The sequence below is a fragment of the Melospiza melodia genome, chromosome 18, assembly GCF_035770615.1.
Source record: "Melospiza melodia melodia isolate bMelMel2 chromosome 18, bMelMel2.pri, whole genome shotgun sequence".
Lineage (NCBI taxonomy): Eukaryota > Metazoa > Chordata > Aves > Passeriformes > Passerellidae > Melospiza > Melospiza melodia.
Window position 1 is genome coordinate 14,331,989 of NC_086211.1, and position 16,691 is coordinate 14,348,679.

Sequence of the window (16,691 nt, forward strand, 5' to 3'; positions counted from 1 at the left end):
CCCTCTGGCACTGGGAGCCATTCCCTGGGTCCTGTCCCTCCATCCCTTGTCCCCAGTCCCTCTGCAGCTCTCCTGGAGCCCCTTCAGGCCCTGCAAGGTCTCCCTGGAGATTTCTCCAGTTTTAACTCCACTCCTTCAGTCTCCCTGGTGCTGCTCTTTGTGCAGACAAGCCCTTGATTAAGTAAAGGATATGTTTAGGATAAATAGATTTAAGCCAGATTTAAAACCAATTGAGATGCATTCCCAGAGCAGCTTTTCATCCAGTTTTATTAAGCCAAAGAAATCTATTTGGACATAATAAAATGCAGGGAAATCAGGCACATGATGCTCACTGGAGTGAGGCTTCTGGCACTGCAGTGCACAAGAGCCAGTTTAGTGCAATTATGGAAATAAGTGCACATTACTGTGATTCTCATTATGGATAAACTGCTCATGCTTTGAGATTCACAAACCTGGCAATCCAAGTTTAATTTTCAGGTTTAATGAACATTATTTACCAACTCCTGAGTTCACACTGACACACACTTCTCAGACAGCAGGGTATTAGCTCCTGGCTTCTCCAAAATTGGTGCTTCAAGAGGCCTCCTGCTCCTGAAGGGTCAGAAGTCATTATCACTTTGCTCCAGTGGCTCTGGCTTCCTGGCTCGGAGACTGGATTTGCCTGGGGTGATTTCCATGCTGTCATCTTCCAGATCATCCTCCTCCTCCTCATCTTCATCTTCATCCAGGTCAATCTCACTATCCCCTGAGTCGTCCTGCAGGACAGGGAACAGGAATCCATGACCATGGCTGCCCTTTGCCAGCCCCACATGAGGGATGGCAGTGTTGTTGTTCCCCTGCACTCCCAATGGATTGCAAACCTCCTTCCCCACCCACGGGGCTCAGGAACACAAATTCCCTGACTTCTGCTGGCTCTGGGCTGTTTAACATTGAGGTGACAGCTGCTGTGAGCCCACAGAGTGGAGGGGAGTGGAAGAGAATGAATCCCAGGAGAGGAATCCAGGAGAGGAACCCACCTGAGCCTTGCGCCGGCCTGGCCGTGCCGGGGCTGGGGTCCCCTGGAGAGCCAGAGTGGAGGAACACCAGAGGCAGAGCAGGAAAAAAAAAGTACAAGAACATAAAAGAGACCAGAAAGTACCCAGGCTGGAGCAGGGGAGAAGGCAGCAAAGGCAGGCACAGCTCAGGTATCACAGCAGACAGGGGCTGGGCACACAGCACTGGCTCTTCCTCACTCCATGAGCTCCTGGAGGGGCTCAAAGCAGCCTCAATCCCTGGGCTGGGACACACCAGCAGAGCCTGCAGAGATCCCTGAGCTCTGAGAAGCTGCAGGCAGAGGGCAGAGCAATGAGACAACTGCAGAGGCTGCAGCTGAGGGAAGTCACAGGCTGAAGGCCTTGGCTTTCCATCCCTGATGTGCTGGGGCTGTGCCAGCAGGGACAGAGCTGCCAGCAGGGAGTCTGAAGGGAACAGAAATCACAGAGGGTGACCATCCAAACCTGTCACTAACGTGGCCAAGGACAATCAGGCAGCACTGGGACTACAGTGACATCTTCACCCACAGCAGAGCACTCTGCCCTTCCCAGAAATGGGTCAGGATGTGCAGGAGGCAACAACCCATTCTGGCAGGAGCAGAGAGCAGAGCAAGGGCTGCAAGTTCTCTCCAAGACACAAGGTGAGGGTGCCCCAAAAGCTGTGGCTGCCCCACCCCTGAATTGTTTTAAGTCAGGCTGGATGGGGCTTGGAGCAACCTGGTCTAGTGGAATGGGTCTCTGGGTGGAACAAGATGGGTTTTAAGGTCCCTTCCACCTCAAACTGTTCTGGGATTCCCAGAAATGTCTGAACTCCTCTCCCTGAGGGGTGTCTGCTGGATTGAGACAGAAAGGTTCCACCCACACTGGGAATCAACAGCAGCACAGGCTCAAACACAATCCCACAGTGACCACAGCTGTACTAGTTCCTAGCCCTCTCCAAAACAATGTTCCAGCATCACTGGAGAGAACAGCCCCACTGCCCCTGGCATGGCAGCAGCTTTTTGGGATGGTGGGGAGAGCTAACTGCAAATGCCAAGCACATCCCAGCAGCTGGCTCTGGTGCAGATGTGGCCACTCAGGTGTGCCCAGAGGCACAGAAATGCTGCCCATGGGTGCCAAAGGCTGGGCACAAACACAGAGCAAGTGCCTCCTGTGCCTTTTTAAAAGCTGTGTGAGCCCATTCACATGGAAACCAGAACCAAGGGCAAGGCCAGGAGCCCTGGGGCAGCAGGAATCCCAAGGGCACAGCTCACAGTCCTGCTCTCATCCCTGTCCCACCTCCAGGGCACTGATGCTGCCAGCACAGGGCTCCAAGGAGTGACTTTAGAGCAGTGAAAGGGAATTAGGTCCATATATTTAACAGCTGCACTGGTCCCTCTTCCCAAAAATCTGCCCCACAGCTCACCAGAGCATTCCTGCAGCCTGTGTGCCACTAGTTCTGCACTGCAGGATGGGGTGAAAGCACATGGAGCACACAGACTCCAAGAACAAAGGAAATATAAGGAAATATATGCCTATGCCAAGGAAAGGAGTCAGCCATTGGAAAGGAGGGGAAAAGCAGGCCTGGGGTGTGAGGATTCAGCAGGTAAAAAGGTGTCTCTCCAGCTGGCATGTAAAGCCCTGTCAGAGAAGCTCTGCAGACACATGAGCTGGTTACTCACATCCTCCTCTGTGTCTCCACCTTGCATTGATCCCACGATCCGTGTGCCAACTCTTCCTGCAGGAGCAAAGAGAATCCCATCAAACCTGGATCATGGTCATAGCAGCAAAGAGAATCCCATCAAACCTGGATCATGGTCATAGGAGCAAAGAGAATCCCATCAAACCTGGATCATGGTCATAGCAGCAAAGAGAATCCCATCAAACCTGGATCATGGTCATAGCAGCAAAGAGAATCCCATCAAACCTGGATCATGGTCATAGCAGCAAAGAGAATCCCATCAAACCTGGATCATGGTCATAGGAGCAAAGAGAAACCCCCTCAAACCTGGCTGGTGGTACAGGAGCAAAGAGAATCCCATCAAACCTGGATCATGGTCTCATGAGCAAAGAGAATCCCATCAAACCTGGCTGGTGTCACAGGAGCAAAGAGAATCCCATCAAACCTGGCTGGTGTCACAAGAACAAAGAGAATCCCCATCAAACCAGCTCATGGTCACAGGGAGGGAGGAGGAAGGGCAAAGCTCAGGGTTCATCCCTCAGTGAGAAGATGAGATCCCAATCCATGCATCACCCTCCTTGTTAAGCCTCATTGCTCAGGAGAGGGTAGGAGGGGTAAGGCTGACAGTAATTAACCTTGGACTCAATGACCTTGGAGTTCTTCTCCAAGAATGAATGATTCTGTGATTCTAGTTCCAGTCAAGGATTATTTCTGCTATTTCCAGAGCCACCTCATTCCAGCCTGATGGCTCTGGCAGAACAAGAGGCAATGGGCACATTAAGAAACAGGAAATTCTATCTAACCAAGAAACCTTTTATTATGTGGGGGCAGCCAAACACTGGGACAAGGCTGCTAGGAGAAGTTTAGGAGTCTCCATCCATGGAGATACTCAAGCCCAAACTGGATGTGGTCCTGGACAAGCAGCTCAAACCTTCTGTTAGATCAGAGAGGCTGCTCTAGATCATCTTGAGAAGTCCTTCCAACCCAAAAAAATCCATGAACTGACACATTTCTTCCTCTGCTTTGGTACACAGAGAACAAAAGCTTGTTTTTTTCCATGTGGTGAATGAACCCTTTTTCCTTTAGAGAGCTCAGACCCTTTCTGATATTGCAGGATGGATTGAATCTCACAGGAAACCCAGGCAAACCTCAAGAATTTCCTGATGGGAGCACACAGCATCCCTGCTTTTAGCTACCCTGAGGCCATGGGGAATGCTGGCAGGTGTCCCTTGCTGGGGAGGGAGTGCTGGGAATGGGGAGGGCAGAGCTGGGAGCAGGGAGAAGCTCCTGGGGGCTGCCTGGGTGACTCAGCCCTGCTGCTGCAGCCACAGAACCCACTCCACACTGGATCCTGTTTCCAGCCCTGCTGTGTCCATCCCATCACACCAATTGTTCATTTCCTGCCATCACCAGCTTCCTCCATGCCAAATATGGATTGTTCCAATCCAGAACAATCCAATCTGTGCTGTTTTTAGCATGGAAACAAGGCAGCTTTAAAATATACCCTGGCAAATCTCTGTTTTTTCTACTTCCCAAAGCACAAAAGATGACAGGTCCCCTTTGTCCCACGCAGTTTGAGCTGAGTTAGTGGTGGGAAAAAGCTCCTAACTCACCCACAGCTCACCAAAAAAACCCTGTTGTATCAAGGCAGATCACTAAAAGGATTTTATGTCTTTATATGAAAAGCAGAGGCCTCTATGCAGCAGTTGCTAGTAACACAGGAAGTGGAGATGGAATTAAAAGATTTCTGGATACATCTGTCTTCAGGCTTTGGAGACTTTTGCTCTAATTTGTGCAACACTAAATGATATAAATTTGGGGGTGATTACACCTGACATCCTTAGATGACAACAGAACCCCATTTTTGCCCAGCCTACAAATGACCCTTGAGTTTAACTGCAATTTTACTCTGTAGAAGGCTCACCATGAAGTGCAAAATTGGGAATGACTACCTCAAAAAAGAGAAAGCTGCAGGGAGCTGCTAAAAGAAGACAAAGCTGAGAGAGATTCTGAATAGAAAAGAGAATCAAGATGTCAGATAAGGAAAGCTGATGGAATAGGACAGTTCAAAATGCCATGGAGAGAATGCTCCCAGGGGGAGTGCAGGGTGCTGCTCCCCCCTCAGTGGCAGCAGTGCACACATGCCATGGACACAAACCTGCTCACACCTGGGGGAACTCCAGCATCTGCTACTGCCTGCACTTGGATCCTGCATTGTCTCAGCCAGGAGCAGCTCTCTGAACCAGCAACTGGGTCAGGTCCTGCAGAAAACCCTGGGACTCTCCCAGGAGAGACCCCAGCATGGAGAAGGGCTGCAGCAAACCCTGAGGCTCTCCCAGGGCAGGCCCCAGGATGGAGAGGAGCTGCAGCAAACCCTGAGGCTCTCCCAGTCATCAAGAGAGGCTGCAGCAAACCCTGAGACACTCCCAAGATGCAGAAGGGCTGGGACTTCACCTGAGCACTAAACTGTAAGGAGAAGATAAATCAGATTTTCCATGGAGCATTGTTGTCACCCCCAGCCCATAAATCCCACATTTCCCTGTGTGGGGATGGCCCTGGGGTGTTCCTGAGTGTGCTGGGGCAGGCAGCAAACAGAGGAGTGCCCTGCATGGCACAGGGACAGCTGGATGTTGTCATTTGGTTTCCTGGGCTCAGTTCAGCTGGGCTCACACAGCTGCCAGGAGGAGAGGGCCTGTGGTGCCTCCTTCCAACAAATGTGACTCCAGCTGGGACAGGCTGCACACAGCAGTGATCAGGAGGATGCTGGTAATGAACAGGCTGTGACTCACTGCACCTGTGGAGTCAAATCTCCCTCCCTGTGCATGGCCATGGTTTGTAGGCACCTCAGAGAGCAGAAGGCAATGTGCAGCCCTGATGTGGAGCTGTGAGCTGTTGCCATTTTCCCTCTGTGTGGTGCTCCCCATTTCCCCAAGCTGTGCAGCTGCCCAGGATGGAGGCACAGGGCAGGGATGATTCCCAGCTCCTCAGGCAGCAGTGGGTACAGGTTAACCCTGTGCCTCACAGCAAGGAGTGACACACAAGCTGAGAGCCTGGGAGGGGGGCAGGTGGGTTTGGGCACATTTTGCTCCCAGTCTGGAGATCTGCAGTCAGTCTCCAGTGCTTCATGTGAATTCAAAGCATGAACTTGCAGAGGACAACTCTCCTCCCTCTGCATCACATTCCCTTCCACACAGAAAAATGGGATGAATCTTCTGCCTGATCCTTCTGAACTGTGGCCCTGTGTGCACTGTGCTCTCAGTCACAGAGTGATGGAATTTCCTGAGTGGGGAGGGACCCCCAGGGATCATCCAGTCCCACCCCTGGCCCTGCACAGACCCCCCAGCACTCCCACCCTGTGCCTGGGCACTGTCCAAGCTCTCCTGGAGCTGTGGCAGCCCCGGGGCTGTGCCCATTCCCTGGGGAGCCTGGGCAGTGCCAGCACCTCTGGGGGAAGAACCTTTCCCAAAATCCAGCCTGGCCCTGCCCTGCCCAGCTCCAGCCATTCCCTGTCCCAGGGATCAGAGCTGCCCCTGGGGAGGAGCTGCAGCCCCCCCTGAGCTCTGCCCTCAGTCTCCTCCTCCAGCTGAACAATCCAAGTGCCCTCAGCTGCTCCTCAGAGCCTTCCCCATGCCCATGTTCCTGCTCTGGACACTCCAACAGCTTCAGATCCTTCTGATATTGTGGCACCCACACCTGCCCCAGAGCTGAGATGAGGGCAGAGCAGAGCAATCCCCTCCCTTAGAGCAGGACCCTGATCCCAGCAGCATCTTCCAGGCATTGCCAAAATCCAGGGACTGATGAAGCACAGCCCAGCTGCTGCATGGGGAGCACACTTTGGTTTATTTCTTACACCTCCATGAAAAGGAAATCTGCCAGGAGGTGAGGGAGCTGCTCCCACATTTCAGACCTACAGCCTCTCCTCCTTCTTCATTCTGATGTTGGGATGGGGCACACCTGGGGAGGCTGAGAGGGAAGGAAAACATTCTAGAAATCCCATAGCAGAAATCTGAACATGGCCACAAGCTGGAGAGAGAAATTCCACAAGCAGAGTGAAAATTCCCAATGCCAACAGCACCTTCCTGGTAAGGAAGGATTGGAATCAGGACTGTGGAGGCTCACCTGAGAAGATTTGCACATCAAAACTCTCCTTTTCCCTACAGGACTGAAAAGAATGAGGGATAATCCAGGCTCTGCAGCCTTTCCCCAGCATGGAGGGTGCCACAGGCACTCAGCAGCAGTGCCCTCTGCCATCATCATTAACCCTGATCCTCTGGGCCAGCTCTGCCCAGGAAAGGGCTCCAGGAGAGCTGCTCTCACTGTGTGACTCTGGGCTGACTGTCTGCTAAAAAACCCAGGGTTTTATAAAGCTGTCTTCTCACAGTAAAGATCAAATGGGGCTGGAGTTGTTCCTGTCTCAGTACTGAAATGGTTTCTGAGGTCTGGCCAGGACAAAGCCAGCCCTTAACACCAATGTTATGAAAGGAAATGAGCTCCAGCACGGGGAGGAATGGTTCACAGGAACTGAAACACCCTGGCAGTGTGGAATAAAAGGTGATTTCCAGGCACAGCTCCAAAGGGAGGGACTGTTCCAGCTTCATTCAGCAGCACTGCCTTGTCACAGCACAGTGTGTCCCAGGCTGCCACCTCTGGGAGGGGAAAGGTCCTCATGATGCCACAATGCATTTCAGAACTCTGCTCCAAGTGACTTGAAAAGATGGATCTGCACATGGAATCAGAACATCACCTCAAAATCTGTCACTTCTGATGGTGTGGGTGACAAAAGTCTATTTAGTTCAAGGAGAGACTGGACAGGTTCTTAGGAGAAAATCAGTGTCCTGAGGGTTAGCTTAAATCTGTGCCAGCCACAAGTGATGGGGCTGGAACAGCCTGAGAGCCCCAGGGAAGCTGAGAGAAGCTCCAGGTGCTTCCCCAGGCATTTTCTTCCAGCCAGGGCTGGGGACAGACCAGGCTGGATACTACAATGCATTTCAGGACCATCTTTGTTCATATCCACCCCAGCTGCACATGAAACACCATCCTGCAAACAACTCATTCAGGCAAGAGGGTTCTCCACACTGCAAATGGTTAAAGAATTTCTTTTCCTTTGGCACTCTGACAAAACAAGAATCTTACTGCAAGTGGCACCACAAATTCAGGGAAGTCCATTGTATTTGTCACAGCCTCACAGATCTATTGCCAGACAGAATAAAAATGGATGTGAAATTTTATTCATGTTGACAATGCTAAAATGAAAATGTAGAGATCAGAGTGCCTCCAGCTCTGGCATCCCCAGCAGAGGAAGGACCTGGAGCTGTTGGAGTGAGGCCAGAGGAGGCCACAGAGATGCCCCAAAGGCTGGAGCCAGGCTGGCAGAGCTGGGGGTGCTCCCCTGGAGAGGAGAAGCTCCAGGGACACCTCAGAGCCCCTGCCAGGGCCTGAAGGGGCTCCAGGAGAGCTGGAGAGGGACTGGGGACAAGGGATGGAGGGACAGGACACAGGGAATGGCTCCCACTGCCAGAGGGCAGGGATGGATGGGATATTGGGAATTGGGAATTGTTCCCTGTGAGGGTGGGCAGGCCCTGGCACAGGGTGCCCAGAGCAGCTGTGGCTGCCCCTGGATCCCTGGCAGTGCCCAAGGCCAGGCTGGGCAGGGCTGGGAGCAGCCTGGGACAGTGGGAGGTGTCACTGCCATGGCAGGGGAGGAACAAGATGAACTTTAAGCTCCTTCCCACCCAAAGCAATGTGTGATCCTGTGATAAATCAGTGTAATCTCTAATCTACAAAATCAAATGATCAGTGACACATGGGTTTATTACAACACCCCCCTTAAGGAGGGGATTCTCCTGTCAGTGTGACACTGTGACAAATAAAGCAGCTGCAGCCTCCCCCAGCCAGGAGCTGTCCCCTCCCTGCTCCCTCCTGGACCAGAGCCCTTCCTGCTTCCCTAATCCAGGTTTTGCCAAGTTTGCTGTCCCAGCAGCACTGAGGTCACAGCTCCAGAGCCCATTTCCAGTTTCCCTCTTCAGCTGCTCCTGCCTGTTCCTCTCTGTGTGTGGGGAAGGGGTTGATTTTCTCTCTGCACCTGGGGAAGGGGTTGATTTTCTCTCTGCACCCCACAAATCTCCCCCAGCTCCCTCTTTGCTGCTCCAGGGGAAACCAAATCCTATAATTCAAGTGTTTTAACTGGCTGAAAGAATAAATCCAGGAGCAATATTGTCAAACCTGCATTTAGTTTGAGTTTTGCTGCATGTAGACAGAGCTGATGAAAGGGCTCTTGAGGGTGAGTGTGCTGATTTTTCTCAATTATCCCAAGTAGCCTAAAAAGAGGGATTATCTCCCCCTGAGAATCTTGCCTCTATAATGGCAACAAACACTGGAGTATCTGCCCACCACAGAGAGAGGGAAGAAGCCTTATCTCCCAGCACTGATAACTTGGGAATTAGAGATGTAAAAGATGGAAACTGGAATGTAAAACAGATATAAAAGTGCACCCCAGGAGGCACAGGGACTGAGCACAGTGGGCTCCTTCTCCTCAGCTTGAGAGCAAACATGGCTCAGCAGCATCACCATGTAAGAAAACACAAAGCTTCAAAAGAAAGTGATTGAAATATCTTAAATTGAGTCAATTTAAAAAGCAATAATTAACAGAAATAATGTTCTTGTTATGCTGCCTTGATCATTAAGTGCATCTTAAATGCAAATTGCTGAATACCAGCAGATTTGTGGAGTGTTTAATAGCAAACATTCAACCCTGGTTTTCTAAAGAAGCTGCTACTGCTTCTGACATTTATCTCAGGTCTTAAAGCCTGATGAACTGAGTTTCCATTAAGGGTAATTAATGATAACAAAGGTCTTCCTAGAAAAAAAAAAAAAAAGAATCTACTGGCAGCACAATCTATAACTTTTAGAGTAAAACTCCAAAACTGCTATTAAGAGCAGCAGGGACTCAGGTTATGGTGTTCTCTGAGATGAAGCATCACAGTCAGGTACAGGGTCACTTCCAAAGCTCTAAAACCTGTGTACAAACCTTTCCTTGAGAAATGCCAATGTAAAGTATTCCTTAGAGAATATCAGTGTTCCTAGAACTTAACAAGACTTCAATTTTCAAGAAAAAGAGAGGATAAAAATGCTTAAATTACATTGATTTGAGAATGCCAGCTTCTGTCCCTGGTGTCAGTCAGAGAGGGGAAAGCAGAATTGCACTCACAAGACCCCAGATGTCTACAGTTTATCTAAGGAACAGCTTCCAGAGGAGTGGTGGCACATGAAACCCCACACAGGCACCTCCTGCAGGGCCCAGAGAGGTTTGTGCTCACAGCTCACAATCCCTCACTGCTAACAAACAGAACTATTCTGATTTCCTGGCTGGGTTTTGCTCCACTCCAGACTGAGCAGAGCATTTCTTTTGCCACCTGGGTGAGCCACAGACCCTCACCCAGCAATTGCTGTGAGCAGAGGCTGCAGTTGCACTGCCCAGGAAGCAGGACAGAAGGACAGAATCCCTCCCTGGAGCAGCAGCTCAGGTATGCCACACCTGTGCCAAGGCAGTGCAGGTGGCTTTAGTGACTCACTGAAGGTCTCCCAGCTGAAACAGGTGCAAGAGCTACAGGGAAATAAATGTTTTACAGAGAGAAATGGGATTGCCTCCCTAAGGCTTTGCACAGAACTGCTTCAGGAATGTGGAGGGCAATACCAAGGCAGGATTTTCCCCACACAGCCATTGTTTTTCCCAGTAAATAATCCTGAATTTGTTGTTCCCACAGGGCTTTAATCCTCCTGCAGCTCCTGAGAGCTGAGCAGTGCCAATACCCTGAAGGGTGACAGGGGCTTGTCACATTTGCAGCCACTCAGGTAAGTGCAGCCCATGCCTGTGGCTCAGGGCAGCTCAGGAGGGGTGAGGATACCTGGCAGCAGAGGTTCTGTGCTGATGTGGTGCCTCGTGATCTGCAAATCCCCCTCGCTGTCAGAGCCTTCATCCTCCTGGATTTCTATGTCAGAGTCATCATTACCTGGTGAAACACAGAGGCAGCTGGTTAAAACCACCCACAGCAACCCCAGCCCAGGTGGATTCAGGAGACAGCAGCAGTTCTACCTTTGCTCAAGCCCGAGAGGAATTGAAAATTCCTGCACAGGGAAATGGCCAATCTCCACATCCCGAGGAGAAATCCTTCAGCAAGGGGGAGCCAAGGCAGCACCCACAGGAAACAGGAGCCTTGGGACAATCCCAGGCTGTTTAAACATCCCCTCTGGGCATGAGGAGCTGCTGCTTCTTCAGCAAATGATTCAAAGATAAAACTCTTTGAGAAGCAATTGGGAAGTGTGTGTTTATTATCCAGGTTTTACCCTGACACCAGCAATGTCAAAACTCATCTCCTGGCAGCATCTGCCTTTCATTTAATTCTAGATAAGCACAGTTCCACATTTCCAGATACAGGAATGCAGCTCCAGCCAAACCCAAGATGCTGGAGAGACAGGGAAGCTTCCAAAGAACAGGAACTTCTTCAGATATTTTCATCATCTGCCTTTGTTTCCTTCTCCCCATCCAAAGCAGAGTTCCCAGTCCAGGGAACCCAACAGGATCCCATGGGAGGAGCCAGCACAGCAACATTTGCTGCTGATTATTTAGAGAAAATAGGCAATTCTTTCCCAGGTACATTTAATTACACACATGTCCAAGCTGAAAATGGAAATAACTACTTTAATTAGGATTAGTAATGAGCTGACACATCTTTGCAGTATTTAATTATCAGACAATATACAAATATTTGACATTTCCCCATCTTCTTTTTCACTGCAATATTAAGTTAATGAGAAAATAATAATGGCAAGGGGAGTATCTGCCAGCCTGGTAAGATTACAAGGCTCCAGCAGAGTTAGCTACAATTTCTATTTGCACTTTCTTCTTTGGCAAGTGAGGGAATCACTCACTGCTGTGTGAGCTGGATGCTGCTTCTGTTTGCCTGGCATTTAGGAAACTCAGGTTTTGTTCAGCCCTGCATGGGCAAACTCCTTGGGAGGAGCCATGTGGAGATTCCAGAAAGGATTCAAGTTTGTGCTCAATATATTAAAGAATGAATTTATCATATCTGTGATGGCTCTTACTGCTACTAAAATGCCCTCATTCTTATTTTGTGGGGTTTTTTCCTTCCTTCTTGGTTATTTATTTTGTTTTTAGCTGCAATTTCTCCCTTTCAGGCTTTGTCATTCCTGTTAGGCAGCAGCACTGGGACAAGCTGAGGATGCTGCAGGGATTTCTTGGCCAAAGCTTTCCCATTCCATATCCATTTGTGCTTCCTGCTCCTGTGTGGGATTTCCTGAGCATGAGGTTCCAGCTGAGCAGGGAGCTGCAGCTTCCCACTGCCAGAGAGCAGGGTGGGATGGACAGGAGGAACAAATCTTCCCTGGGCCTTTAAAAAGCCTGGATTGCCTTTCCAGCCAAATTGAAATAGAAATTTATCACCTGAACCCCCAGCAAGTCATGGAATGGCCTGGCTTGGAAAAGACCTCAAAGTCCACCCAGTGCCACCCCTGCCATGGCAGGGACACCTTCCACTGTCCCAGGCTGCTCCCAGCCCTGCCCAGCCTGGCCTTGGGCACTGCCAGGGATCCAGGGGCAGCCACAGCTGCTCTGGGCACCCTGTGCCAGGGCCTGCCCACCCTCACAGGGAACAATTCCCAATTCCCAATAACCACAGTACAGCGCTTTTCCTGCTGAGTTGTGACTTTGAAATAAATCCTGTTATAGACCCATGGCAAGAGTTTGGCTTTTCCTTGACCAGCCTGGCTGCAATCCTGGAGCACAGAGCTCAGAGCATCACTGCCCTGAACTCCTGCCAGGGGCTCAGAGAAGTGACAGCTGCAAGTTCAGCAATATCCAAATTCCTGCCTCCAAACCTCCTGCTCCCTCTTGAAATGACATCAAGCACCTTTTCCACTCCACAAAACCAAATCTACTGCTCCAGTCCAGCCCAAGGGCTGCAATCACCAAGCTCTGCCCATGTACAATCTGAATTATCAGCTGAGCTGAATTGTGCTGAGCCTAAATCCCAAGGACACAGAACCAGAGGACAGTGCTAAGAAATTATCCAAATATACAAGACAAAGAGAAGCTGAGTACAGGCTTTTTATCAGGATTAAATTAAACACTAAGAAAGTTTTCAAATATACAAGACAAAGAGAAGCTGAGTACAGGCTTTCTATCAGGATTAAATGAAACACCAGCCCAGTGTGACCTGTCCTAAGCAGTGCTCCATACCCACCCCTCACTCTACACCCAGTGTGCCCAGCTCTCACCAAAATATTCTTAAATTCTTAAAAAGTATTCATAAAAAGTGACAACTCAGAAAGTTTCATTTAACCCCATGCAAAAAGACTTACTGCCCTAAAGAAGCCACAGTCTCATTTGTGTATCACTGCACAGACAACTACAATCAATTTTGAAGAGACAAGGAACATTCCTTAGGAAAAAAAACAGATTTTTCTCAGGATCAGCATAAAGCAATGAAAATAATCAACCACAAATTGCCATGTGCTTGTACATGGAGTACAGAAGCCACTGAATGGAGCTGGCTTATGAGATTTATATGGGTTTACATGAGGATTATTAGAATTCTCACAACAGACTTATTTATTATTATTCAGCAATCCATGTGCCCCAATTGAGGCCAAGCTGGCAGCTTGCAGAAGCTCCAGACTGAGGTTTTAAGCAGCTCTTGTATTTTTGTTATGAAAAGGTAATCAGCAGAACAAGTCTGTAAATTGTGCTGGGCCCATCTCCCCACTGCTGTGATTGCCTCTGCTGCACAGAAAACACTCCAAATATCAGCCTGAGAGAGGATATACTGGCATTTTAAACCCCACTTGCCTTTCATTTCAACATTTCTATGTCATAAACATGGGTTTCAGTCAACTAAATTAGTTTCCTTTAAAACTGTCCAGCCACAAAAAATACACCCTGGTTCCACTGATCTCCAAAGGTGGGAATTTTTGTTCCTGCTCCCAGAAAAAAATCCAGAGCTGATACCTGGACAGATAATATTACACTAAAATGATTTAATTTCTGGTAATTTGCAATGCTTGAAGGAAAAGCAGCATGATTTAATAACTTAGCAGTGATTTCAGTGCAGATTTGGTAGTTTGCATCAATATTCAAGTAAAGGTATCCAGCTGTAAAATAAGAAGTTACTGTGGTGAGGATAATGAGCACAGTGGCCATTGTTTATTGATATGCTCTGGAATTAGCTGTAAGTGCTGTGCAGTGTGTCCAATTTCAGAAAATCACTGCCTTGCAAGCACAGGCACTGCTCCTCAGCAATTACTGCAGCCAGCAGGATGCTGCTTTGGGGGAGAAAACATCATGAGAACAATCAAATGGGCAACTGCCAGCCACTTGATCCCAAATGGAATAAATAGCATGAAACAAGGGAACAGCAACAAGCAAAGGGGTGGGATTGGGGTTTTTTGGGTTTTTTTGATGTGCTTTGAAGGACAGTGATGCCCAGTGCCCACTGAAAGCCTCAGCTCTGCCAAACCCATCCTATTGTCACACCAAACCCACAGCTCTGCAGGCTGAAGGGAAAGAAAGGTTTGGACAGAAAAGCTCAGATAGAAAATATATTTGGAGGGAAGGTCCTTTTGTCCTTAGCACAAAACTGAGATCTCTCACCCATCTCTGAGATGAATTCAGCCAGGTACTGAGATGTGACTCCTAGGAATTCCATGGAAAACTTGGATGTTCAGAGTTGTGCAGCCAAAAACTGGGCATAACAGCAACATAGAGAACAAGGTTGGAGAGGGAGCTCTAAGTGCATTTATTTACCTTGCATGGTCATTTTAAGGTCACAGAATTATGGAATAATTTGGATTGCAAGGGACTTTATTGACACCTCCCCTTAACCCAGGTTGCTCCAAGTCCATCCAGCCTGGTCCATCCACAGAATCCAAACTCCCAATTTATCAGTGAGGATGATTAACACTGCCTGAGAAACCAATAGGTGTCAGCCACTTGAAGTAATTAAAATGAACTCAGGATGACAAGCTCCACTCAAACTGGGATTTGGAGTTTTAGCATCAGTGAGCAGTCAGGTTATTTTTGGGCCCATTTGATCATGAGGTCATATTTGGTGACCAGAACTATTTCTAACAGGCTTACAAGCCAAAAATCCATCCAAGCACTATTAAATTAGCTCATGAATTTGCAATTACCCACCAAGCACCACACAAAGCTCCTGTGGAGCAGTTCCAAGAGTCTCTCACGAGAAGATGGATGGCCCAGGCACCAGCAATATCATCCAGGAATCATCCAGGAGTCACCCTCAGCTGCTCAATGGGGCTTTTTGTTGGTCTGCTGGCAGATTTTAAAGCATCAGATGTGGAGCAGAAGGGTGCAACCAGGAGCAGCAGTTAAATCCTATGGTTATTGCTGAACAAGATTCCAGTAGTGCAGATTTACAAATGCTGGGGAAAATCAATGTTTATTCATCCCACAGACCAAGCAAGAGGATGCAGGGTGGGCTGATTGGAAGAGCACAACAGAAAGTGGCAGAGTCACTGAAAATTTCAGTTTTACAGCAAATACTTCCCCATATTTAAATTAATCCTGGGCACAGCAGTGGTCAAAAGAAATAAAGGAAATATCTTGAGAAATTCAAAGTGTTTCTGTTTTTATACTTTCAAAACAAAATATTTTACTTTAAAAAAAATATAGTTCATTTATATTCCTACAAGAAAAGTGGAGAGAGACTTTGGACAAGGGATGGAGGGACAGGACACAGGGAATGGCTCCCACTGCCAGAGGGCAGGGATGGATGGGATATTGGGAATTAGGAATTGTTCCCTGTGAGGGTGGGCAGGCCCTGGCACAGGGTGCCCAGAGCAGCTGTGGCTGCCCCTGGATCCCTGGCAGTGCCCAAGGCCAGGCTGGGCAGGGCTGGGAGCAGCCTGGGACAGTGGGAGGTGTCCCTGCCATGGCAGGGGTGGCACTGGATGAGTTTTAAGGTCCCTTCCAGCCCAAACCATTCTGGGATTCTGCATTGTCTTGTTTTAAATTGATAAAAAGCTCTTGAAGAACGTGAGAAAATGCATTAGAAAAAGTGTGAAAAAAGTGAAAAATATCTGTAAATGCAATAAGCTGAAGAGTCTGAAAAATTATTTCAGTCTAGAAACAATCAAGTTGCTCCTTTCTGTTCAACAAAGTTTTTGCAATTTTGGATAAACCTGAGGAAATAAATTGAATTTCTGCTGCAGTCAGTGACATTGCCTGGCCTCTCCTCTCACACAATCCAGCACCAGAGCATCCAATATCTACACCTGACAGCAGAGCCACCTCCAGCCTTCCCCAAGCAGGGTCTGATACACTGTTCCAGCTGTCACTTTGACATTAACAAGGAAACCAAGCCCTGAGTTTCAGGCAATTGGATTTGTGACATGGCAGCAGTCCTGATGTGGCACAGGGGCAGCAGATGGGTGAGACATCCCTGCCTGGATCAGCCTCTCCCAGGGCATCTCCTGCCAAGCAAAGATCAGAAAAATAACAACAACTTCCTCCCTGCTCAGCACAAAAGACATTTTTCATTTTTATACTGCTGCAAATACTTAATTATGTGTAATTTCATCAGGCAGATAATTCTCAGAGGCTGATCTGTAGCAAGAGTTCAAAATCTTTATGTTGTTTAAGAACAGTATTTCAGATAATTTAGTGGGTTTTTTTTGTTTTTTGGGGTTTTTTTTGGTGCAGTGGTTTTATGGAGCTGCTATGTAGGAGACAAAAGCTGATTTGACATGTGTGGAAGAAAAAAATCCAAAACAAAACAAGCAAACAAATCCCCCAAAACCCTGAAAAAACAAACAACAACAACAAAAACAAATAAACAAACCCCCAAACAACCCCCACAAAAAAACCCAAAATCTTCCTCCCCCCCCCAAAAACCCACCAAAGAAAGAAAAGAAAGAAAGAAAGAAAGAAAGAAAGAAAGAAAGAAAGAAAGAAAGAAAGAAAGAAA

At 48.4% G+C, this 16,691-nt stretch overlaps 1 protein-coding gene across 2 annotated transcripts in view; it reads right to left on the reverse strand.

Moving 5' to 3' along the window:
• Positions 1-250: 250 nt before the first annotated feature.
• CLUAP1 (clusterin associated protein 1) overlaps positions 251-16,691 on the reverse strand; it is a 63,740-nt gene continuing 47,299 nt past the window's right edge. Inside the window, exons 10-13 of one of the 2 annotated variants that reach the window (XM_063171256.1) lie at positions 10,596-10,700; positions 2,693-2,748; positions 1,017-1,058; positions 251-755 (exon numbers count right to left, since the gene is read on the reverse strand). In XM_063171256.1, the coding sequence (XP_063027326.1) occupies positions 600-755; positions 1,017-1,058; positions 2,693-2,748; positions 10,596-10,700 (359 nt within the window). In that variant the 3' untranslated portion in view covers positions 251-599. The remainder of the gene's footprint in view (positions 756-1,016; positions 1,059-2,692; positions 2,749-10,595; positions 10,701-16,691) is intronic. The other variant, XM_063171257.1, reaches the window with a different exon arrangement.